This window comes from Primulina eburnea, chromosome 4 (genome assembly GCF_022965805.1).
Source record: "Primulina eburnea isolate SZY01 chromosome 4, ASM2296580v1, whole genome shotgun sequence".
Lineage (NCBI taxonomy): Eukaryota > Viridiplantae > Streptophyta > Magnoliopsida > Lamiales > Gesneriaceae > Primulina > Primulina eburnea.
In genome coordinates this window covers 42,031,146-42,055,384 of record NC_133104.1, presented here as the reverse complement: position 1 = coordinate 42,055,384, position 24,239 = coordinate 42,031,146, and the positions used below count along the sequence as shown (strand labels likewise).

Genomic DNA, 24,239 nt, shown 5'->3' with positions numbered 1-24,239 from the left:
ATATATATATATATATATATATATATATATATAATATAAATATATATATATTTAAATTTGAGAAATAAACGAATAAACGAGTATATATATATTTTTTAAATTTGAGAAATAAACGAATAAACAAGTATTTGATAATTAACACAATATACGAAATCGACTTATAAAATATTTTTTTGGTAAAATAAAAAATTTTTGAAATAACTTTTATTGTCATGTGAAAAATATGGTTGGTTGACAGCTACTTCGTAGTTCTTCTTGTAAGGAACAAAGGATGTGCCATTTGATAAAAGTATTATTATTTTCTTTTTTTTAAAAAAAAAAACGTTATAACATGATTTTAAAGTGAAAGACGCCATTTCACCGATGCTATGTTCAAGCCACAAACCTAATATCCTATTGCCCATTATTATTCACTAATCGCACACACTCGATATATGTATTACGTATATGAATCATGATTATTAATAGTTCAATTTGATTCATAATTTTTTTTTTATGATTTTTAATTATTATTTGGATAACGATTATACAATTATATTAAATATCTAATTTGTATAGATAAATGTCATATTTTGAATTCTTAAGTGGATTATATATTATAATTTTGAGTAAATTATATGAAAAACATTATCTATCTAAATGAATAATATATTTTCATAAAAACTAATTGATATCACGAAGTCTGACCATTATATATCACAACTTTTATACAGATTTCACACTAGCACTTTCAATCCCGCATCAAAATATTCATTTTTTATCGAGACTTGGCGGAATCAATGAATTATTGCATAGGAAAGAACAAGTACTTTTTAAACCCACTATACTGATATACTCTCCAAAAGCCGAAGCCTCCGTACAACGAATTCTTTGTACATGGTGAACCGTCGTTTTTCGAATCTATCAATTTGTGTGCTACTCATGCATACAAGGGGCAGGGGAATATGTAACACTTTTGTTACAATCTATTAGCTAGAGTATTCCGAATATTAGCAATTAACAGCTGCAACAATGGACGCTTAAGTTTATTTTAAATTCAGATATTATTTTATCGTTAAATAAAAATTCATGGATCAAAACGTGTAATTTCAACGTACTTAATGTATTTCTGGGAAAATCAAATCAATCACAAACCAAAAAAAGCTAATAAAATAAGAATATGTCTCTTGTGAGATGCTCTCATATATATTTATTGTGAGACGGATCAACTATACTCATGTTTATAGAAAAATGTAATATTTATGTATAAAAAATAATTTAGATTTTTTTTTCTAACTTCGTGCTCGAGCGACACTAATACATCATTGATGTGATATCAACATGGTGCTGACATATACAATGTCAAATTAAGGCATTTGCATTGATAGAAACACATTCAGAACTTTTTTATGGTTCTCACTCTATAATGTCAATAAGAAAAAACATCATTCATCTATCCACAATCCAAAAAATCCTCAAACGACTTTTCGCTATATCTCATATATTTTGTATTTCAATTTTAAAATTGAACAAACCTAATTTTAAACCGAAAAAGTTGTATATAACTTTGTATATGTGTATGTATGTATATATACATACACGTGTTACTAGGGCATACATTACTTGTTCAATTTCTGATTTTTTTAATGTAAAAATTTGTGTGAGATGGTCTCACGGGTCGTGTTTATGAGACAGATCTCTTATTTGAGTTATCCATGAAAATGTATAATTTTTGAGTAGGTCTCATATGAGACCGTCTCACAGATCATAATCTGTGAGACGTGTCAACCCTACCGATATTCAAAATAAAAAGTAATACTCTCAGCATAAAAAATAATACTTTTTCATGGATGACCTAAATAAGATATCCGTATCATAAAATACGATCCGTATTTTGAGTAGTTCTCATGTGAGACCGTCTCACGGATCATAATCTGTGAGACTGGTCAACCTTACCGATATTCAAAATAAAAAGTAATACTCTTAGCATAAAAAGTAATATTTTTTCATGGATGACCAAAAATAAGATATCCGTCTCACAAAATACGATCCGTAAGAGCGTCTCACACAAATTTTTGCCATAATTTTTTATGCTAAGAGTGTTATTTTTTATTGTGAATATGAGTAAGGTTGACAACGATCTCACAAATTAAGATCCGTGATACGGTCTCACGTAAGACTCGCTCTTCTTTTAATAGACAAACAAGTTATGAATAGTTGAAAGAATGCTTTGAGAAGCATAAACCCGACCATATATTGCCCGTTCAAAAAACATGAATAATTTCTCGAAAAAGCTGGGATCATAGAAGGAAACGACCGTGTCAAATTTACGATGTGACTCACTTTCTGGGTCAATCTCAAATATTAAAAAAATCACAATACTTAGTATTATCACATCTGTACCGCGTATGCCAAGACATATTTTCATCAAAGAAGAGACGTACAATGTATAGATACAAGACAGATATATATGTATTGTAGGGTGTGAAGGAGGAATACCAACATAGATCTGTACTCTGTTGAGGCGCCATTGACATTTCATATATAAAGAGAAAGGGTATCCCTTTCGATACCTGCCGTAGCACCATTCTGTCATTCATACCTCGGTTTGGAACGAGGATAAATCCATATAGTCAGTCACACACAGTTTGCAAAATCTTGTCCCTTGCATTTGGACTTTCTTGAAGTGTATCTGGGAGATACAGACAAACACACACGATGCTGTGGAGTGAGAGTGGAAAATAGAGAGAATCGTGAGAAAGAAGATGTTGGAATTGAGAGATGGAGGTTGCTATCCGAAGGCTGTGGTGGGAGTCAACGTGGGTCTGGCTTCTGTTGATTGCGTGATTGCAATTCTTGCCTTTGGTCAGGTATTTTTTATTTTTTTTGTTTTAATTTTTGGGTTGTGTTCTAGTTCCGATAATTCTTGTTTTTTTTATGTATGTGATGATGATTTTGTTGCTACAGTGCGTGATGTGGTGTTCTTGAAAATCTGGCATCTGAATTCTTTCAAGTCTTGGACCAGGATAGATGTGTATTACGCATTGTCCTAAATTTGCTTCTTGCATTGGGTTTTCCTGAGGAGTAATGTGCGATACAAATAAATAAGAAACGCGTGTTTGTTTGAATGACATGAAAATGAAAGGTTTTCAGAACCATGTGGGAATTGGGAGAGGTGAGTTTCCACCCAAAGACTGCGGTGGGATGGTTTGTGAGTCTAGCAGTGGAGGCCCCAGACCTCACATGAAAATTTCTTATAATTTAACGTGTAGGAACTCTGAAAATCCAAGTTTCAGCCAACTTAATAAGTTAAATTGACCGGGTGATTTCAATTCTTGCTTTTTATCATAGGATTCTTACCATGTAAGTTTTTCCATGTGAATGGTGTCTACTGTCTACATCTTTTTCACTAACAGTTTTTTAGTTAAGAAAGAGCAAAGCTGTTAATCGATTTGCTGAATTCTGCCCTTAAATTTTAACAGTACAATCAAACATTAAAGACGTGTCTAAGAAAGCATCAGAAGCCATTTTCATGCTAATGTTATGACTGGTTGGAATTCAGAAAAGAAGAGTATTATTAGTTGTGTGCTGCAGATTGTTCTGTATGATGCCATTCGTATCTAGGAAATTTGGTGGGTGTTTTCTGCTGAATATTTCACTCAAACACTTTATAGCTTCCAAAATATCTCAGGAAGTTAGTGATATCTGTCAAAATTCCTAATATACATTTAATTTGTGGCATGATGTCTGGCAAAATACCTCAGTATGTAGCAATGACTTATCTTTTAGATAGGGCTTTATATCTTTTAAATTTTGCAGGTGATGCCAAACATGATTTAAGAATAAAAACGAGTTTATAATCGACCATTTTTTTTGTTTATGCATGTTTCATTTATTCTGATCTTATATACTCTTTAGCATATCCTTATTTCTCACTTGTCTTTCCTCCAACATTTTACCAGTTGATGAGGATTCATTCAAGGAATTCAGTGGCTGGCTGCACCCGCCAAAAAGTGAGTAATAATATGATTTACACGACTCTTTATCTTGTCGTCTATCTCTTTCACTATATAATGCAAACATGACTTGACCACGAAAATTTCAGTAAAAGCAAACATTGTTCTCAAAAATATTAGTTTTAGTTTTGTGGTTTAGATGTCTATAATCTATACTATGGCTCCATGATTGTCTCTTTATTTTTATTTTTAGATGTTGGCTGATTAGAATGTATTTTTGATTGCAGGTCTTTCATCTAATGATTGGATCCTGCAATTTGGGTTAGAAAAATTAGCTTTGGGATTACATTTTTGTTTTACCATGTCTTTTGGTAGATGCAGTTTTGATGTGCTATATATATGAAAGCTGAATGCTTGCAATCTCATTTTTTACATATATGGAGTGCATTTCTCATCTCAATTTATATGTACGGTTTGTTTTGTACAGTAAATTTAAATTATTATGCAGAAATCTGTACTAATTCTGTTCAAAAGGTTCTCATCTATTGCTTCAACTGTAGTAGGCTGGGCGAGGAATATCTGAAACAATTAATGCTAGGGTATATTTGGGACTTCGCCAGTTTGTTAGTAGAATAGCAATAAGAGGGGAAAATGAATGCTAGCACTTATAGATTCTCCTAGTAGTCAGGGTGCTGTGGGTACTTCTATTTTACAATAATGATGGTTTTGATTGTAAAAATGTCCCAACAATGACCTTGCCTTCTATCTGGGATAAATTATTTATCCCTGTCTTGAAGTTTCTCTTAATTTGAGCAGCTTCTCTTTCTGGCTATGTTGCATGGATACGGATACGAGTATCGTATCGAATACGATACGGATACGGCGATACGTCAAATTTTGAAAATATAAGATACGATACGCCTAAGATACGACAATCATTAAAATATATATAAATATTATATATATTTATATTTATATAAATTTAGTATTGAAGAGTAAAAATTATAGAGATAGTTGTAATATTTTATTAACCATAATATCTTAATTACAAAATATTAAATATAAAATCCATCTTAAGCAATTAAAAAGAAATCAAACATCCATATCGGTTGAATTGAAAGCCGCTTGAACTTAAATGGAATGAAAGAGATAAACAAATGTATTTAGGGATTTAAAAGCCCAACCTAATTTATTTTAAATTATTTTCCTTCTAGTCCCTAGAAATTTTAATTTTTTTAAATTAACCCCTAAAACTTTTAAATATTTACAATTTTGCCCAAACGTATCCGAAAAACGTATCCACGCCGTATCCATGGCGTGTCCTCGCCGTGTCCAAAACGTATCCGGCTGGTCAACCCTAAACAAAGTCAACGATACGGATTTTGAGGTATCCGACACGCGTATCCGCGTGTCGTATCCGTATCCGTGTCGTATCCGTATCCGATACTTCAAATTTTTTTTTTTTAAGGTATCCGTGCTACATAGCTTTCTGGATTATGACGAGTTTTGGTATTCGACATTTCTTGGCAGGCTATTTTGTTTATTTTGTGTTAAATCTTGTTGCTGCTTGTAAGGGTTGGAGTTGCTGGTCACATTCTTGTGGTTTCATTGTCATGGGTAAGAAAATTACTCTCTACTTGGGTGATCAATAAAGTTTAGATACATGATAACTGTACAAGGGTTGTTTACTTCCAAATTTCCTTTTCAGCTCTCCCCAAAATTCTATTTGTTGCAGCATTTCTTCTACTCTTTTCATTCTGGTAAGCTGATGTTCGATTGATAAATTATGACTTGAGTCCAGTCGCTGTATTATTATGGTGCATAATATTTCCATGGGATCACAATTTCAGTGGAATATATAATTGTGTTTGCAATATCCACAATCTAGCATTTCCAATGCGGATGTGAACCCTCAGCACAATGCAAAAAAGTAGCATTATATTTATCATAACTAAAACTGATACCTTTCTACACATGCTTTTAGGGAATGCTAAAACGGTATCTGTTCAAAAAAAATTACAGCTAGTGTTTATTATATTTACACAGTGAGAAATCTGTTCATAAACAATTACCTTCTGATATTATTATTATTATTATTATTATTATTATTATTATTATTATTATTGTTATTATTATTATTATTATTATTTTGTCGTGCATCAAAATTTCTCAAAGAGATCAACTAACATTTTACGTATAACAGAGAGTATTAGATTGTGTTCAGTTGGTTTAAGAGCCTCTTGGACAAGAAATTGTTTATTTGCAATTTCATTCTTTTGATGGATTCTCTGACATTCTGTTACCCTCTAGTGGATTGTGCTTTTGTTATTTATAGTACGTTGATGAATCTCGCATTAATGTTGTGAGGGTCCAACATGTGTTTAATGTGAACGGATATGATAATATTTCACGATGGGAAGATAAACATCAATTGTTGGGATTTGCAGGGTTGACCTTTGTCATCAGTCAAATGATGATGATGAAGATGAAGAAAGCCCTCAAGAAGTTCTTCTGGATAAAAGGAATAAAGCCGATCCTACTGCAAATGGTAGTAGAAATTGTTGCTCCTTTAGGTTGATTCATGTAGGAAGCCGACAGAAAGTTGTGATTTTGGTATACAAGCAATTTGAGCACCACATTCTTGTAATCTATATTGCAGCCATCTTCTGCTTTGTCTGATCTCAAACTTTCAACAGGTTACTCTCTTGGTTTTTGCAATAATGGCCGCCTCTTCTGTGCTTATCTGGATTGGCATGGGAAAGAATACAATTGATTCAGCAGTTGTGGCGCAGGCATGTATGCATTGCCATTTGGTTTTTTGTGTCAAATATGTTTGACCTATTACCATATATAATTCCAGAGGGCTCTCGAATAACCGAAAGTTTGTAATTATATTTCAGGTATATGTAGATCTCATTGCCATAGCCGTTCTTTTGCTCGGAGGAGCGTTGGCATGCTATGGTGAGTGCCTACAGCCTCACACACAACTTGATTGTTTTCCCCCTGTTTTTGGTGCTAGGATTAATTTTTCCCTGTCTATGCTTTTAATATCTGGAATTAAACCCAACATCCCATTGTATGAACTAGGAGTTGAGAGTTATGGGTCGATTTGTATCTAAAAGATTTAAACCAAAAGAAAGCAAATATGCATATTCATTAGGGTATTCATAAAGACGAACGAGAGAGATATCACTATAGCTTACAAACTATCTGAGTTCAACAAATGAGGCCAAACCATCTTATATCATTGAATATTTATTGATTGTAGATACATTTATTTCATAACAACCTGACCATGGGACTTTTGCCATAAACTGTTGTCAATGACACATCACACAACTGAATTTGTTGAACAGACTATTAATGTAAATCCAATGTGACCACCCGTCAACTGTAAGGCATATCGAAGGGATAAACTTCTAGATTACCCATTCTTACTGATACTGTGACTTGATTCATATGGTTGGCTTCTCGGTGGAAGTCTTTTTTCTTTCCATCCAGCCGATTTTGGCAGTTATATTGCTTCTAGAATCTTGAAAATGAACAGGTGTCATGTCGGACACATTGTAGACATGGACATGCACTAGGGCATACCTTCAGCACTTGCCTAGCATTGTACCGAGAAACCAAAGAGGGGAGGGGGAATGGAAAAAATTTCTAAAATGTCTTGCACATAAATAGCCCGTTCTAAGATTTTACTATAGTTATGTTTTTGTAACTACTACTAAATGGAGTAGATATGGCTTAAGTATGCTGTGTCTATTTATTACTATATTGAGTTATGAGTACAATACCTCATACTAGAATCATCGTTCGCATATTTTTCCATCAAAGTAGGTAAGTTGAGAAATTTGTGATCAGACCCAATCACTTAAGATAGTATTTTTCAACCCCTCCTAAATTTTTAAATCTCTACATGCTATGTGTTTCAAATGCTCATGAACCTATAAATGAACTCTTGTAAACAACTGCCTTCTCTTTAGCGATAAAGTAAGTTTAAAAAAGTAATTCAAGAAGTTGGTGACCAAAAATTGTGAACAATCTTTGCTATTATTTATTTGATCTGGGTAATTTCACCTCATGATTTGTATTATTTTCCCTGCTATATATATGTATTTTCTTGTTCATCAATTAAATTTGATATTCAGGTCTTATTTTGTTCTTGAAAATGAGAAGAGTGAGATCTGAGCGGGCATCCTCAGAGGTGTGGAAGGTAGTTACTCAATTTACTCTGGTGGTTTATCATGGTTCCGTTCAAATAATTATTTTATAAGACAATTGGCAGCCAGAGAAGTTTCTGAAATTACATGTTTCCTAAGTCATCTGACATTTAAAAAGTGATGCATCAGTTAAGGCGTATCATTATTTGCCATAACTATGTTTAATCTATTCAATGGGATCGATTCTTTTTAGATGTGTATCTATAATTCTTATTCCTTTTTGTACGGAATCGTGTTGCTGGTTTGATTATGTGTGGAATGGTAGTTTCTTTTTTCTTTTTCTTACCATTAAAATGATTGATTTCTCTTACCATTAATGTGATTGATTTCCTTTACGAGGTAACAGGTTGCTGGATTGGCCATTGTATCTGTTGTATGCTTTACGTTAAGTGCTGTTGTTGCTTTAGCAACAAATATACCCGTATGTTCTTCTTGCCGATTCTCTTACATGTTCCCCTAAATTCATATTTCTGATAAAAAGGGTTTCAGAGGCAAATGGTGTTTCATTATTGCAGCTGTTTTATCACTGGTCTGTGAGACAGATAGACGGTGCCTATACATCCCTTTTACTTGTTCTGTACTTTTTCGTGGGTAACTCTCGCAACTTTTTCATCATAATGCAACTCTTTCACTTGAATATTAATTTAATCTACTGTTCAAGATGGCTACATGTCCTCGTTCTAACCATTTTAAATGCAATGATGTTCTCTGAATATTGTGGAGATTAAGGTTGTGTGTGTTTATTCGGTCAAAATCGTTTTATGTTTATTGGAAGAATGGTCTTTCATTTTATTTTTATGGATTGAATAACGATATGTGAAGTGTTGCTACATATTTTAAGGTTAGAATATTTTTCCAGGTTCATCGGTGCCTTCGGCATTTGTACTTTATGTGATGAGAGAACTACCACCCCCAATTTTGACCAACAGACAAGAAGAATCAAGGGCGATAGCTTTCATTAGCGATGGCTCATTTTCTTCCCAACCACAGCAGCGGTGGACTGCTGCAACGAGCTTGCAGAATCAGGTTCCAATGCTTGCTTTTAGCATTGACTGGATTTTATGGACCATTTTGTTTCCTTGGTTTGAGATTTTGTTTCTTGAATGTAGATATCAAGAGCAAGCCCCATATGATATCATACTCGGATCTGTTATCACATGATAAAACAATGATTTGTAAGAATAAATTTGGGGGGATGATCCGCCTAAAAACGATGAAATCATTAAAGTAGGACGAAGCTCAACGGAGAATGTCACATTCGGGGTGCAGCCGCTAGACTGGACTTGCATTTGAGAAATATATTGGCTTGCGTATACAGTGACAAGAATCAAATACATATGGCGTAGATTTCTGTTTATTCTCATTTCATGATGCTCGATTAATCTGTAAATTTTCCATCAATTGATCACTCGTAGGCCAAGTTCACTGTGGAGATACAAAAATCTTGAAGTGCGAAAAAAACAAAGAGCCAACATTAATTGTTATTCGCACGACGCCAGAAAAATGGAGCTGTCACAACAGAAAGCGTGCTTTTAAGCATGCGCGTCAGGAAAGCACCGTAACTGCTTGAAAACAGAAGCCACCATTTTTGAAGCATTTATTGCGAGGGCCCTTCACCTTTTTCATCAAGATTTTCGAAAACAAATGTAATAATAAATATTTCTAGTCTCATTGTCGGGCCACCTTGCAGCAAAAAATTTCCATCAAGTAGATTAGAAAATTAGAAACATGAATTGAGGTAAAATTGGATGTATGATCACCGGCGGCTATTTCCGAACTTGTTATAAAAATATGAGAAATTCACATGATCCAACTTGTTCACAGTCTTAATTTTTAGTTCACGTATACAATAAATTCGAAATCTTGAATTAAGGTAAAGTTTCACTTCTTTTTAAGAAAAATAAATAAATAGGTTGCCTTAGATTATCAATGAACTTAGCAGATTAAAATGTCAAAACAGGTTTTTCCGAACAAATTCCAATAAGAGGTACACATTTTGTCAAACCTCGTGAAGGCTCACCTTTTCTAGTCACGCGCACTCTCCGATCCTACGGCCACCAAACCCATCCGCCCACAATCTGACGGCCCTCATTTGATCTATAAACATAGCACCCACACACCGAGCTACTAATAATACGGAAAAATGCCGACTTCCTTAAGATAGAGAGATTCAAATTTGGTGGCTTTGGATCTTGTGATGGGTTTGTGATTCCTTGTTGGGTATCTTCAGAATTTGCTGTCTCAGTCTTCCTCTTTCTTTAATCATCTCTTTTCTTTTCCTGTTTGTTTTCTTGTTTAAGTGCTAGCTAAGAAGGGTATGATCAGATGTTTTATTCGAATTTTAATGCCTTCTTCCTACGTTCATTCGAATCTTTTTTTTTTATCATTTTGATGACAGGATTTTGTTTCAAGTTTTATAAGTTCTGCTAAAGACGGGAACATGCCTCGGGAATCTCCGAACTATCATGGGAAGTGCGTACAATTGGTCGCCGTCTTTCATGTTATTCAGTGATTTTTAATTTGATTCGGTGAGTTGCTCTGCTCTCCTCCCTTGAGATCTTATCACTTCTAACGTTCCATCACCACATCAACAATTTAGACCCGTTGAAAGTTATGCGTGTGGATAATATGCTAGGCAGAATACATAATTTACAGATTTTTTTTTCAGTGCTATATGCTGATGAGTTCAATCCCATATTTGAAACTGCCTCAAGGGATGTTCAGTAAATCATAGGTAGACGTTAAACACTTGCACATAATAATGGTGAAATGACTCTACATTTAGAATTTTGTGTGTATTCTACGCTGGTACGTAGTATGACTTGTAGCGGACAAATGACACGTTGAGGATCGTAATTTTGACTGCTGTTGTTGCCATGACCTTCTTGAGTTTGTAATCTTTGCAAGTTAAAGTTTGTAGATTTTCCAGATTTGGACTGACTTCTATATTCCTATAGTTTGTTTTGGTTGGGAGAGTTAGAATGCACACTGCTGTTGCAAGAAAGAAAAATACAAAAGTTTAAGAACTGGGAAAACATAGAATGAGCGTTGGGGGCATTGCTTTTTACCAATTGATGCAAGTTCGTCAGGTCAGTGCTTCGTATTTCATCACTATGCATGCCCACAATGCATGATTTGTGGCATTTCCGCTGTATGTTCAAATTCTCAAGTACACTTGGATGTTTTTGCATACAGGCTGAGTATTTCCGTCAGTTGCTTAAACCAGTCACGTAATCTAGGTTCGGTACGAGCATTAGGACATTAATTCACTGCCTCGAGTTCTGGTCGTGTAAGAGAAATTTCATGCTCGTGGGTTACCAAGCCCAAATGTTACCTCCTTGAAGCTGCCACTTACTTTGACCTTGGAATTCTTTGGAAGTCATAACTCATGCATAGTGATCAGCCATACTTCCATCTGGCTGGTCAAGTGGGCTATTTTGTGCAAAATGCTCATATGGCCCCTGCATTTAACAGTAGAATAATGCCTGTGCCCTCGGGTATTGAACCTCTCAGGCCCTTCGATGGTGTTGATATCCAACCCTCTGAAGCCTGCCCTAGAAATTTTGTTATCTTTGATAAATCTAATACCAGAAGCCAGATAATTTTCCATCCCGAAATACGTTCCAAATTCTTTGATTTTGGTCTTGCTGATGGTGCATCGATCATGAAAGACGAAGATAATAGGAAGGATGCAAACTATGAGGGAAAGTTTTTCTCTCTTCTGAAAGAAGATTCAGACGATATTGATGCACTTTTGAACATGGAAGATGTAGAAAACGAAGAATGTGATGATGATGAGGTGAGCACAGCACGAACAAATGCTGTATATGAACGCGACTCTCCAGATTCGTGCTCTAATTATGAGTCACCCCCAAGAAAAAGGTCAGTTTTTGGGACATCTTCTTTGATTCGCTTCAATTACAAAAAGCGTGAGAGAATGAGGACGATGGTGAAAGTACTAAGAAGAATGGTTCCTGGAGCCAAACGGATGAGTACTGTGACCGTCCTTGATGAGGCTGTTCGATACCTTAAGTCCCTTGAGGCACAAGTGCGTAATCTGGAAACTGAGAATTCGAAAACCCTTGCTCAGAGCTGATTCACCTACCAAATCAGCTGCAAGAAACATTTCATTGCCCCAGGTTGTGGCCCGTAATTTGTTTTCGTGCAAGTCATTTCTTTACGGCCACTCTTGAAGCTGATAATCAGTTATTTATTAGTTTTAGTTCTGAATCGCCAGGTTTTGCTACTTGTTATTGAAATTATTCCTTGTCTTGTAAGCAGGGTTTAATGCTAATCATTCTCAACTATTTTCGTGCATCTTGATCGACTCTCTGTAACCGAAGGTGTTGATCTCCATTATATGTGAAATCATGATTTTTTTATGTTCCAACGGCTGGCAGATGAAGTGCATGTAGTTTGTAGACAACGAAATGGTAATTTTGTAAACTAACTAAAGCAGAAAATATAAAATATCATACGAAAAACCATCCTTGTACCATTGAACAGCTCAACGAGATTTAATTGATTTGGCAGACCAAGGAAAATAACAGAAATGGAAATCTTCAGTCTCAGGTTAACGAACGCATAATTATTCAGAATGCTCAATTGCAGCAGTCACCCTTAATAGGAAAACTCGAATTTGCATTTCCCGTAGCCTGCAACATCCATGAAAAATGGAGGTAATGGAGCGTGTGTTTATGTTTTTGTCCATTTGTAAAAGTAGCCGTAGGATACTTACTAGGGTCAGTGACAACAATGACACCGGATTTCTTGAAATCGCAATTCCAAGAATGCCTTCCCTGTTTCTGGTAGTAAAGATTCATGGCAACTGAGGCATGATTTAGAAGATTGCTAGGATAAAAACAGGCGCCTCCCTCTTGGATCAAACTGCAGTCCACTACAGTGCACACAAAGTTTATGTTATCCACTAACGTCTGTTCTGAGGTCGAGGGCCTTGGAATGCACCAAGTTCCCTGAAATGAATGGAAGAAACATATCTCTCGATGATGCTCCGAAGAATTGATACGCTGTTTTAATATTTTTTGAATCTCTTTATGTTCTTACCTGTTCAGATGCACCCATTGCAGGCTTCAGAATTCCACCTGATTCACAAAAACTTGTCAGTAGCCTCAGTGGGAACCTTAATTTATTTTGACCATCAAACTTCTTGAATGAATATTGAGAAGAAAAATCATAAACATACCTGATACAAAGAGCAAGATGATAAGAGACGAACCAAGAAGGGGAAGGAAAATAACTGAATTGGCCATAAATAATAATTGTGTGATCAGCATACAGTTGGGGAATGGTGGAAAATTATTGTTGGGTGTGGGAAAATGCTATGGAAATTTATAGAGTTCAAATGCCAAAAGAATTCATCTAATAGCCTAGTAGAAAGATGTATTTAGTTTATCACATAGTGTCATTCGTTTGGCATTTTCTTTGATTCAAGAGAGTGAAACCTTTAGATTGTGTTATCACCTAAAGATTGTGTAATTCCAGGAACTTATGAATTTTGTTCTATATTGGTGAGTGAGTTGGTCAACTAATAGTCTCTTATGCAAGTGACCCATTGTTTTGAACTCTCATATTTATTATTTTGAAGGGGGTCTTGTAAATCAGAAAACAAGACGATTTTTTATAACGTGTTTGATAAATAAGATTTAGGACAGGAAAAGAGTGGGTTGATCAATGAAGTTTTCCAATTCCATACCCGTTCCTTGGGAGCTTTTGTTATGTCAGTAGAATTTCCCATACAAATGGCAAAAGCCAAAAAAGGATAGCTGTATGAACAGAAATTTATGCAATGCCTATGAGATAATCAATCGCCTTCTTAGTCCCGAATACCCAATGCCCCAACAAAAGATATTATCATAACTACACAATGAAAAGACCGATGATCGCTGCACATGGATCCGTGTATTTTGTTGGAGTTCTGGCGCAAAGGGAAGAGTTTCTCTTTGTGTAGCATCAGATCAACCAATACATCAAAACTAAGCATTAGCTTTGCACCGGAACAATAAACAGTGAAGAATAACAAAAACACGAGCAAGAAATCATGCTCCTGTAAATTCTGTATATGAATTATGATCCAATGATAAGCCTAATCTAAGGGTGGATCTTTCTCCAAGAACTCATCAACGGTAGAGGGAAATTCAAGGCCTGCAAATCCATCACAGTTATCATCTGAATGCCATAAAGCAGCTTTAGCCAATAGCAAATGGGCCAATACAAATGGCTCTCTCTCCTCACTGTTCAAGAAATGCTTAATCCACCCCTCCAGCCTCTCTAATTCTTTCAGACTCTTAGGGCCCTTCAACCCGGCGATCTTCCTATAAAACCCATCATCACAACCCACATTAATCAGGTTGACTCTCTCTATCTGCTCCCCAGAATCCGACAGCTGCAAAAGCTGCATCAACAGCTCAATGTCATCACCAAGATTACTTCTTTCATCATGATCAACGGTTTTTTCCGCACTTAGATGATTTTCCTCGGGCGGGCTGCGATGAATTGATGGGAAATCAGTGGAATCTGTAAGAAACTCGCGGGGGACTTCACTTTCTTGGAGAGTTGAGATGTTCGCATCGGTGGTGGGGGGCGGATGTTCGTAGTCGAGGTAAATGGGTGTACCTAGAGAATCTGTTTGTTCCGTGTTTTCATGGTGTTCCACAGGAAGAATCGGCGGCGGCGAAAGGGTGGAGGATTGTTGCGCACTGTCTTCAAGTTTGAGTCTTTTCTCCGCTTGTCTTAAAGAAGAGAAAAACTGCGAATGGAGAGATGGTGAATTCTTTTGCATTCTTTTTCTAGCGTGTAATTCTAAATTTCAACTGGAGATTGGTGCAATTAGGGTTCTATGGATGGATGATAAAAGATTTGGGTAAGTGAAGTAAATGCAACGCCAAAAATCACCGGCCTAGCGCTTATATAGATCGCATTAGAAGTGCGCACGTCTTTGCTTCCCCTGTTTCTGTTCTTATTCTTCATACTTAGTTACTCATTTCCAATAAAATGAAAAACTCGAAAAACTAAAGAATGGTAGACTTAGCCATATACTCCATGTTTGGATTCTTTGTGCAGGGTATTGCAACTGGAAACTGTCCGGTCCATCGTAGACCTCGCTGATTATCTAGCAAACCTGGTTTTGCTTATGTTTTACTTGGCTTCGTCGATGCTGCCCCTAAGGGCACTGCCCTTACCCATTTATTAGCTGCCAAGTGACACTTAATTTCAAACTTTTTAAATAAATAAAAATTTATGAAAACTTAAGTGTTATCTCAAAAAACGGTTCACTAACCATGGTTCACTTTTTAAAATGAGAATTCGTCAAATTCGAGGCTCTTTTTTCCACCTTTATTTTTAAGTTTTTTTCCCAATCTTTTTTTTGTTAATATTAATATATAAATAACAAGAAAATAAAATAAGGCAAAATAATTATGACGGCAAATCAATAATTTTTAATGAAAGGTTTGTTTTTTGAACCTTAATATTTTGATTGGTAAGAAAACAGATTTCATCGAGAAAACAGACACAAAATATGATTACATTATTGTTAAACAATCAAAATTTTCTTCGAATAACATCTTTTGCGAAATAAACAAATGTTTAGTTTTCTAATAATTCAATTTCCACAAGAAAATAACGTGCTCTTTCTTCTTTTTAACTTTCTTTCTTTTATCCAGGTTGTTCATGATCTGTCAAGTGACAGTTTAGATGATGGTGCGGCAAGTTTAGATAATTATCTTCTAAGTCTACTACCAAAATGCTAAATTGTTGCTAACGATTTTATAAAACATTAATTATAACAGTTTCAATCTTCCACTAATTTGTCAAACAAATTTCCATTTCAGTTACCTCAATGTGGACCGATCATTCATCGAAAATCCAAAAAAATACAAAAAAAATGTGAATGCCACAAAAACAGTCATATTCGGCAATAGTATGCGCATCAATAATTTAATGCTCCTTCAATTATCACAATCCTGTCCCTGCACAATATAAATTTTTTTATGAGAAATCAAATTGTAAGAACGTTTAATTTTCTTGAAAAATATATCTTACTTGTGATGAATGATGACTCCCAAATTGATACGAAAATAAATTCATCATACCACTTGAAGAGAAGTTTGTATTGTCTTTCTGTAATTCAAATACAAAAAAAAAAAGAAGATATAATGCACATTTTTCTTCAATAGTAAAAATTAAAAAAAAAAACTCGGTTACCATTTGATTTGAATACTGGAAAAAATGTTGATCGTGCCCAAATTGAGATGGAAATTGAGGATATGCAAACGGATATTGTGATAGTGAGACATTTGAATGTTGTTGTGATGGTATAGATTTACTTTCCTGTATGTTGATGGCATCTTGTGAACTTTGCCCCTTTCTTTTGGCTCCTTTTGTGCCTAGCAAATAGAAGAAAATTACAAACTTAAAAGTATATTAACTATATAACAAGTATATGAAATGAAAACTTACTTGAAATTTTAGTTTTTCCCTTTTCTTTTCTTTTGTTTCTCTTAGTATCCCAGTGTCGTGTGATATTTGCATTTGTAACTCCTTTTTCTTTAGCAGTAAGTGGGTTACGTACGCATACTTTAGCCATGTAACCATTACTTGTAATATCATCACACGGTGTCTCATCATCGACACTCAAATTCTGGACAAGATTAGAGATTTCATCTTTTGCTATGGCAACCAATCTATATAATATTTTTCTCGCATCCTCTTGAGGTTTGCTCAGTTGAGTTAGATCATACATCGATCTCATTATTTGGTTGACAAACACCATCTCAGATACATGATCACCACCACCACCACTACAACATTCTTCAAAATCATATTTAATTCTATTTCTTACATTCTTCATCCACCTTTTCAAAATATAACTATCGGGCAAAACAGTGACATCCATACAGTTAAACATCATCAAAGCATGCTTACACAAAATCCCCATTGTCTCAAACTTATGACAACTACATTTTATTTCATGACTCTGCTTATTGAACACCACATGTCTAACCCTCGAGTTTTCATCATGAGATTTTACTTTGACCTCAAGCCAATTCCAGTCATTGCCAAAACAAGATGGTGGTTCAACAAATTTGCAATTCAAAGAATTAACCAATTCAATTTCAAATAACTGGTATATGAAAATCGTGTAAACCTCGGCAGCATTAATCAACAATGGATGATTTTTCAAAATCTGTGCAGGCTTACCATGACGACAACGAGTATCCTCTGTCTTTTCCTTATTCCGCCAATCATTTTGAATTTTCGCATAATTCATCACAAATTCATACAAAGAACTCATTTTGTTACATGCCTTTTCAAAGTCATATTTGTGGCCTCACTCCTCGAAGTAGCCAAAAGTCCTGCACTAAACCTTCCACTACTAAAGGCAGTAGCCCATTTTTCCCTGAGTCTGTACATCCCATTCAACCATCTATGATCATCCAAATTATATGTATCAATCATATATTTCCATGTGGCCTCAAATTCATCTTCAGATTCACAATAAGTCATGCATTTATACCATAACTGTTTAAAAGTTGAATCTCCATTTAAACTCCCAAAGTGTGAAGGAGCATTTTGATTTATATGCCACTGACATAAACGATGATGTGAATATGGAAAAACTGTTTCGATGGCATTCATCATAGCTTGACATTGATCTGAAAAAATAGTTTGAGGTTGCTTTCCATTCATAGAATCAAGAAATGTTGTAAACAACCATTCAAAAGAACTTTCGGTTTCATCTGACATAAAGGCCAAGCCAAACATCACATTCTGCATATGGTGATTTATACCAACAAATGGAGCACAGATCAAATTATACTTATTTGTTCTATATGTTGTATCAATCGACAAAACATCACCAAAATTTTCATAATCAACCGCACTTCTATAGTCCCTAAAGAAAAAGTTCATCACCCTATCGTCATCATCCAATTGCACGTTCCAGTAAAAGTAATTCTCTTTATTCGCTGTATTTATAAAATATTTAATAAGCGCAGTGGCATCTCCATTATCAACTTTGGTATGTTTTTTCAGTCGACTCATATGATCATATGCATCCTTTCTAGTAAAACCCAAATTTTCTGACCCACATGCTTCATTTTCCATGAAAGAAACAGCAGCAGAGACAGATATTCCAGCATTTACCATAGCTTCTAGAGTAGACTTTTTTGCATGTGATATATTGCGTGCCGATCTTAACAAGTGAGTTTGATCGTGTGCAAACATCTCATGGTTATGCTCTTCCACAAATCTACTCACTATCCATTGTCCCCCATTTTCTCTTGAAATCTTCAATTTGGCTTTACAATTAGTTCTAGTGAGCAGTTTTTGATAAATTGGAATCTTTTTACTAGATCTTTTTTCATCTTTCAAACCTTCACATGAGCAATTGAATTCCTTTGATTGAAGTTCATCCGTATGGGAAAAACATCGTTGTTCACCCTTCCTTACACTAAATCCCTTGGCATGTGCGTATTGACAATACAATAAATAAGCTTCTTCAAGAGTGTTCACAATCTTACCCACTTCTAATTTGCTCTTCAAAACATTGACAATGAAGTTTTCAGTTTGTACCTCTCTATTTTCTTGCATAGAAAAATTAGGGAGTCCATGTTGTTTTTTTGGAATCTGATCAATTTCGGTTTCTTCCCCGTAGTCTTCCTCCAACTCTTCAAATGCATCCGATTTGTCATCTTCCATTTCCCAAAAAAAAGACCAACTGGATCTAATTTAAAAAAAAAAAACAAATTAGATGAAGGAAACATACATATATTCAAGTACCACATATTACAAAAATATGGACATAAACAAGAGGATACTCTACTGTATTTTACTTTAAAAGAAATTACAATCATTAAAACTTAATTAGTAAAATATAATATAATATAAAATGAAAAAACGCATAAAAAATCCCCTTGTTTGTCCTTAAATCATCGAATACAACAAGAAGCAACAATAAGTAAACGACTTAGAATAAATCTCATGTTAGTGCAAATGGAAGTGGGTTTTGAATACTGTTCTCATACGGTTAGGCAAGTTTCTACTTGGAGTAATTCTCCTCGTAATGTGCAAATTGTAACGTTTGGGCTTTAGATTTCCAATACGGTGCAAGTTTCTATAAAATTAAATACGGGAGATTTATATCATCTAAGAGTTTAGAAATGCATAATTCCAGATGGAACGTACACAAAAACCTTCGTAGACAGCAACGCATGCATGATGGGCCTCTGCTACAAACTAATGCACCCACTTTTTAAGTAGATGTAAAATTACTATGAGTTATTTGAGCAATGGGAATTTGGAGGTCTTCAAGTGAATCTTATTCCTGCCTAGCTCGAATGTTGATACCATGGAAGAATGAAAATAAATCAATTAAAGAACGAGGAATGTAAAGAATAGAAAGTTGAAGTATAATGATTAATGAATCAGTTGGTGATTTTTATACACACTAAAGAACGAGGAATGTAAACATTTATCGAGATTAGTAACAAAAACTTCAGCTTCCTCTCGAGTCTTCTTTCCCTCCCATTCTTCTCTGTTCATGCTCTTGTTCTATAGGAGATTGGCAACCTCGCTCGAAATTGCTCCCTAACATTTGACAAATGATAGGGAGCTAATTCGAGGTAGTGTATGTGATCAGGCTTTGAGTTAGTTCTGACAAACTTTAACGAAGCTTCTAACAAGATCCGATGATATCTGATGACCCTTTAATTTAGAATATCTCCACTATTCAAAGAATTTTCGTAGTGGAACTTGAGGCATTACTTAATTCTTTCGTCAACTTAAATAACATATTTAGATAGCAATCCCAACAAACAAATCTAATCTATATGTTTCTTCATGCATGATAATGTATAGCATCAACCTAACATTTTGACTTTTTTTGTCATCACTATCCTATATTAAGAATGTGACTATTATAGTAACTACCTACTATTGGTATATTCATTTACTTATGATGACAAAAACAAAACCTATTTTTAAGCATTTTAGAAGTTATTCTATGTATGTTTTAACTCACATAAAACTTAAAAAATTGAGAAAACCTCCATCTAATCTTTAATTGGTGTATAAAACATTTTTAACTAAGTAGTTAATTTTTCACACGCGCCAATATTAGTATGAATTATGTAGGCAAAAACTTATGTGAGACGGTCTAACAGGTCGTATTTTGTGAGACGTATCTCTTATTTGGGTGATCCATGAAAAAATATTACTTTTTATGTTAAGAGTATTACTTTTTATTGTGAGTATCAGTAAGGTTGACCTCGTCTCACAGATAAATATTCGTGAGACCGTCTCATAAGAGACCTGCTCAATTCTCAATTATGTATAGTCAAACTAAATAATGTCCATACAATATGCCGTGACAGACTCACCCCTAATTTGTTCGGATCTTCCAAATTTCTGTTCAAAATGTTATTTCAAGTGTTGAAAATAATGGTAGTATTTTGACTACGTATTGTACAAAATGTTAGATCTTTGGTTGCAGTACTGTTCTTCAGGTAATCTGATATAGATCTGTCTCATTGTTGTAAATGTATTTTTTAAAATAAAAATATATCATTGTTACACTGATTAAATTTATGTCTGGCGTAGTTATTCATATCATTCAGAAATATTCAACAAATTTTTAAAAAAAAAGTAACTTCTGAACCGATTCTTTTAGACTTGAAATCTAAACATACCACATATATATTAATCTTATGAATGAATTTTGGATATTGAACGTAGCTAGATTATTTAAAGCATGGAGTGCGAGAGTTTGCAGTGTTAATTTTCTGATAAGATGTAAACTATATTATTTAATTTGCGCAGTAATTTTTCATACCATACCCGATTAATTAATTAGTACATCAAACAACAATGGCAGATGAGGTCGCTAGCTACTCCATATATATGTAAATTAAGATGATAGTGAACTTCATAGTATTATATTAAGTACAAATGCGTGCGATTCGTAGGTTTTGGGAAAATAATTAGGACACACGGGAGAAGATACTTTAAAAAAAATGCCTAAAGAGAGGAAAATATAAAGAAACCTCGGAACGGGTTAGACCTAGAATGTCTCATCAGGTCTCCTGCTTCGGGAAGACTGAGGGGAATATATCTTGCAGCGTCCCATAATCAGAAATCTGGTACTGTTGATTGTCAGCGTGTGTTTAAAGTTTGCTGATGATACACATTGCTGGAGCCGCCGCCTCCGTATCCGTATACATTGTAAGGCATTTGATGAATAAACATTTCTTGATCAGGATAGTTGGTCGGAGGGCAGTCCATTGTCAACGGCGGAGTTAGCATGGAGGGAGGGAATATTGTGGCCACAGTTCCCCGGAGACTTGTCGGAAGATGGTGGTTGTGTTGGCCTTCGTAGGTCGTGATGACGATCGATGGGTCTTGGTAGGATCTTTCGACGCGTTTCTTGACCGGACATTTCTGAGTCGTGCATCTGTAGTAGCTTCTGCAAGGGGCATTAGCAGCTTTTGTTATTAAGTAGTGCGGAATATTCTTCAAAAAAAGGGGTTGTTTTTAGAAAATAACATCGTTGACTACGGTTGCCTGAGATCCTGAATTCAATTCACACTAGGGTTGTTGTGTTCAAACTACGTGCAAATTAAAGGTGTTCAAAGAGTCATTTTTAAAAGTAGTACATAAATTTGGTTCTTCCAACATATACCGACTAAAGTACAAATGTATACATATAAATCTGAGTGTATATGCATGCAAGTTGTTATTAGGTACGTTACGTTTAAGGTTGAATACAAGCAAGTGGATTGCGAATCATGAATATTAATTAGCTTGTAATTATTGTACCAGGAAACTCGATAAATTTCGAGGAAATTAACATCGAATAAACCTTGGATATGGGCTATTCTTGACTGCTTTTTGTCCATATTTTCTCCATCTGTATCCATCTTCCAAATGATCAACTTCACTCTTCGTCATGAAAGCAAATATGGGCTCCCTTTGCTTCTTCTCTCCTTTCTTCTTACCTTTGGTACCCCTTCATTCATCAATTGATAACATTAATAATTAACTTTAATTTCGACAAAGAATAAATAAAAAATAAGAATCTAACTCTTTCTTAGAGCTGCTGTCTTCTCCATCTTCAGGGTTCTCTTTTTTACCATCTGCTTTCTTGTTCTTGCTCACATCTTCCTCACCTGCAGCTGCCTCAGTGGAAGAAGAGGAAATCGATGAGTTGGGCGTAGTAGGGTTTTCACCACCGTCCACCACCGGTTTCTGCTCATCCTTCGCTGTGTAAAACACCTCAGAAGACGACCCAAATGAATCCGGAACGTTCTGTCCAAAGCTTCCATGCAAAATCCCGCCGGTGAAACTCATGTAACTATTAGACTGGTCAATCATTAGCAGATTCTGAACAGATGGGTTCTGCATATAAGCAAAAGTGTTTCCGGCGGTGTTGTTGCGGCCATTATCAACATGATCTTGAAAGGGGTGGTGATAGTAGTAGTCGCTGAAATTTTCAGACATGGAGATTGAGGAAAGAAGAAATTAAGTAGGGTTGCAAAGGAAGAACAGGATTTGACAATTTGGGCAAATTTTGCTTGTGAAGTCTTTATATTTAAGCTTTGACGATGTATCCTATTACTTTTATACGGGTCCCATTTAATACAGTTTTTTGATTGACAAAATTAATGAAAATATAATATAGGAAAATGAGCATATTGTAATAAAATAAAATTGTGACACAATGGGTATAAATTGTATGTGAGTTGTGTCAGCAGTTCAGTGAAGTAGTCTTTGTTTACGAAACGTCAATGTTTCAAAAAATTGGTTAACCTGGCAAGAACGAGTGGCCTGGCACGTGTCCCCACTGATCCACCGCCATTTTGACCAAAAGCGACACTTCGCTGGCACGTGGGAGATGTTCTTTGGTTAATTCTCCGGAGTTTGGTATCTCTTTGCCCCCCATTGTCCCTTAATTACATGTCAACTTTCCATTCTCCTTTTCACATTTTTCATTATTTGAAACCTAAAAAATGGTTCCATAAAGAAGAGATGCACTTATTATTATTATTACCGTGAACTAATTTTTTTTTTTTGTGGCAATGAGAATGCCTAACATGTATTTGGATAATTTCTGAATAAATGGTTTTGAAATTTATAGATTTCAAAATTTTATGTATTGAAGTCGTTTAAAATCTATTCGCGGAATTCCGTCGAAAGATTAACTAACGTTGGTGTCGAAAATGATAAATTTAACAATCTATGGCGCTTTGTTCAAAATCAAAGCACATGATATATCATATGGTCCTCTCTACTTGCCGACCAAAAAACATACTGTTGTGTTGTTATTTTGCTATAAAAAAACAAAAACATGTGAAGCATTATTCTTTTAGAAAGCTCGCATTTTTGTAAATAACTTAATAATTTGACAAAAATAACCCTAGAACAAATACTATTTTTCGATATTACTCTCTCAAAACATAAGCCTTTTTATGTTTTATTTTTGTTTTTAAATTAATATTTAACTTAATTAAATAAATATCTAAAAAAAATTAATGAAATATCTTATAATTGAAGCATGATAATATAGTAATATGTTTACATTCAGACGGGCAAGTATGACCGGCTTGCCATGTCACATCCCAATTAACATGCTCACTATAAATCAAATAAGGAATTTTTTTTTTGACACGTGTTTTCTATTTAACTCAATTCATTAAAAAGATTATATTTTTATATCAAATTTATAATTTTTCAATTTAAATATAGATCACGTCGATACATTTAACGAAAATATATCTTTGAGACCGTCTTCTCGTATATAATATGCGATTTGAATTTAATCTGTTCGAATGGAAATTGGAGAAATTTATATATTATTTCGACTTCACATGTAATAATCCTAAAGTATAAGGTTTGGTCAAAACCAAATCACTGCTAATCTTCTTACCAGTTAGTGTTACTCGTTTGGAGGGATCTGTACCGACAATTAAAGGAGAACTATTATATATGAACGTTTTGGCTACTCAATTATTTACATTTAATTACATTTTCAGATTAATAAATTCTTCAATTCCTTCAATTTTTGTTATTT

At 34.7% G+C, this 24,239-nt stretch overlaps 4 protein-coding genes and 1 pseudogene across 4 annotated transcripts; 2 read left to right on the top strand and 3 right to left on the bottom strand.

Moving 5' to 3' along the window:
* The first annotated feature begins 2,309 nt into the window (after positions 1–2,309).
* Positions 2,310–9,639, top strand: LOC140829115 (tobamovirus multiplication protein 1-like). Its single transcript, XM_073192116.1, has 13 exons — positions 2,310–2,849; positions 3,942–3,992; positions 4,223–4,256; positions 5,466–5,552; positions 5,644–5,695; positions 6,383–6,548; positions 6,632–6,727; positions 6,836–6,896; positions 8,084–8,148; positions 8,502–8,576; positions 8,671–8,746; positions 9,015–9,181; positions 9,265–9,639. The coding sequence occupies exons 1-13, from the start codon at positions 2,745–2,747 to the stop codon at positions 9,286–9,288; spliced, it is 1,059 nt and encodes a 352-aa protein (XP_073048217.1). The 5' UTR covers positions 2,310–2,744; the 3' UTR covers positions 9,289–9,639.
* A 489-nt stretch (positions 9,640–10,128) lies between these two features.
* Positions 10,129–12,459, top strand: LOC140829116 (transcription factor bHLH144-like). The gene is made up of 2 exons (XM_073192117.1): positions 10,129–11,244; positions 11,351–12,459. The coding sequence occupies exon 2, from the start codon at positions 11,544–11,546 to the stop codon at positions 12,249–12,251; it is 708 nt and encodes a 235-aa protein (XP_073048218.1). The 5' UTR covers positions 10,129–11,244; positions 11,351–11,543; the 3' UTR covers positions 12,252–12,459.
* A 141-nt stretch (positions 12,460–12,600) lies between these two features.
* Positions 12,601–13,487, bottom strand: LOC140829117 (glucan endo-1,3-beta-D-glucosidase-like). Its single transcript, XM_073192118.1, has 4 exons — positions 13,359–13,487; positions 13,220–13,257; positions 12,894–13,128; positions 12,601–12,810 (listed from the first exon to the last, which is right to left on the bottom strand). Exons 1-4 carry the CDS (start codon positions 13,447–13,449, stop codon positions 12,776–12,778), a joined length of 399 nt encoding a protein of 132 aa, XP_073048219.1. The 5' UTR covers positions 13,450–13,487; the 3' UTR covers positions 12,601–12,775.
* A 2,517-nt stretch (positions 13,488–16,004) lies between these two features.
* Positions 16,005–18,874, bottom strand: LOC140830304 (protein FAR1-RELATED SEQUENCE 5-like). Its single transcript, XM_073193587.1, is given in 5 exon segments — positions 16,005–16,143; positions 16,217–16,294; positions 16,379–16,560; positions 16,634–17,479; positions 17,482–18,874. Coding segments are annotated over 5 exon segments (2,520 nt in total). The 3' UTR covers positions 16,005–16,122.
* Positions 18,875–21,077: 2,203 nt separating this feature from the next.
* On the bottom strand, positions 21,078–22,771 carry LOC140829114 (WRKY transcription factor 71-like; annotated as a pseudogene).
* Between the last annotated feature and the right edge of the window lie 1,468 nt (positions 22,772–24,239).

Coding starts and splice junctions, on each gene's coding strand:
- LOC140829116 (XM_073192117.1), top strand. CDS start 11,544: ATGCATAGTGATCAGCCATACTTCCATCTGGCTGGTCAAGTGGGCTAT.
- LOC140829117 (XM_073192118.1), bottom strand. CDS start 13,449: ATGCTGATCACACAATTATTATTTATGGCCAATTCAGTTATTTTCCTT. Junction 13,258..13,358: donor CATCTTGCTCTTTGTATCAG/GTATGTTTATGA, acceptor TTTGTGAATCAG/GTGGAATTCTGAAGCCTGCA. Junction 13,129..13,219: donor CAATGGGTGCATCTGAACAG/GTAAGAACATAA, acceptor CATTCATTTCAG/GGAACTTGGTGCATTCCAAG.
- LOC140829115 (XM_073192116.1), top strand. CDS start 2,745: ATGTTGGAATTGAGAGATGGAGGTTGCTATCCGAAGGCTGTGGTGGGA. Junction 4,257..5,465: donor GATTGGATCCTGCAATTTGG/GTTAGAAAAATT, acceptor ATTTCTTGGCAG/GCTATTTTGTTTATTTTGTG. Junction 5,696..6,382: donor CTTCTACTCTTTTCATTCTG/GTAAGCTGATGT, acceptor TGGGATTTGCAG/GGTTGACCTTTGTCATCAGT.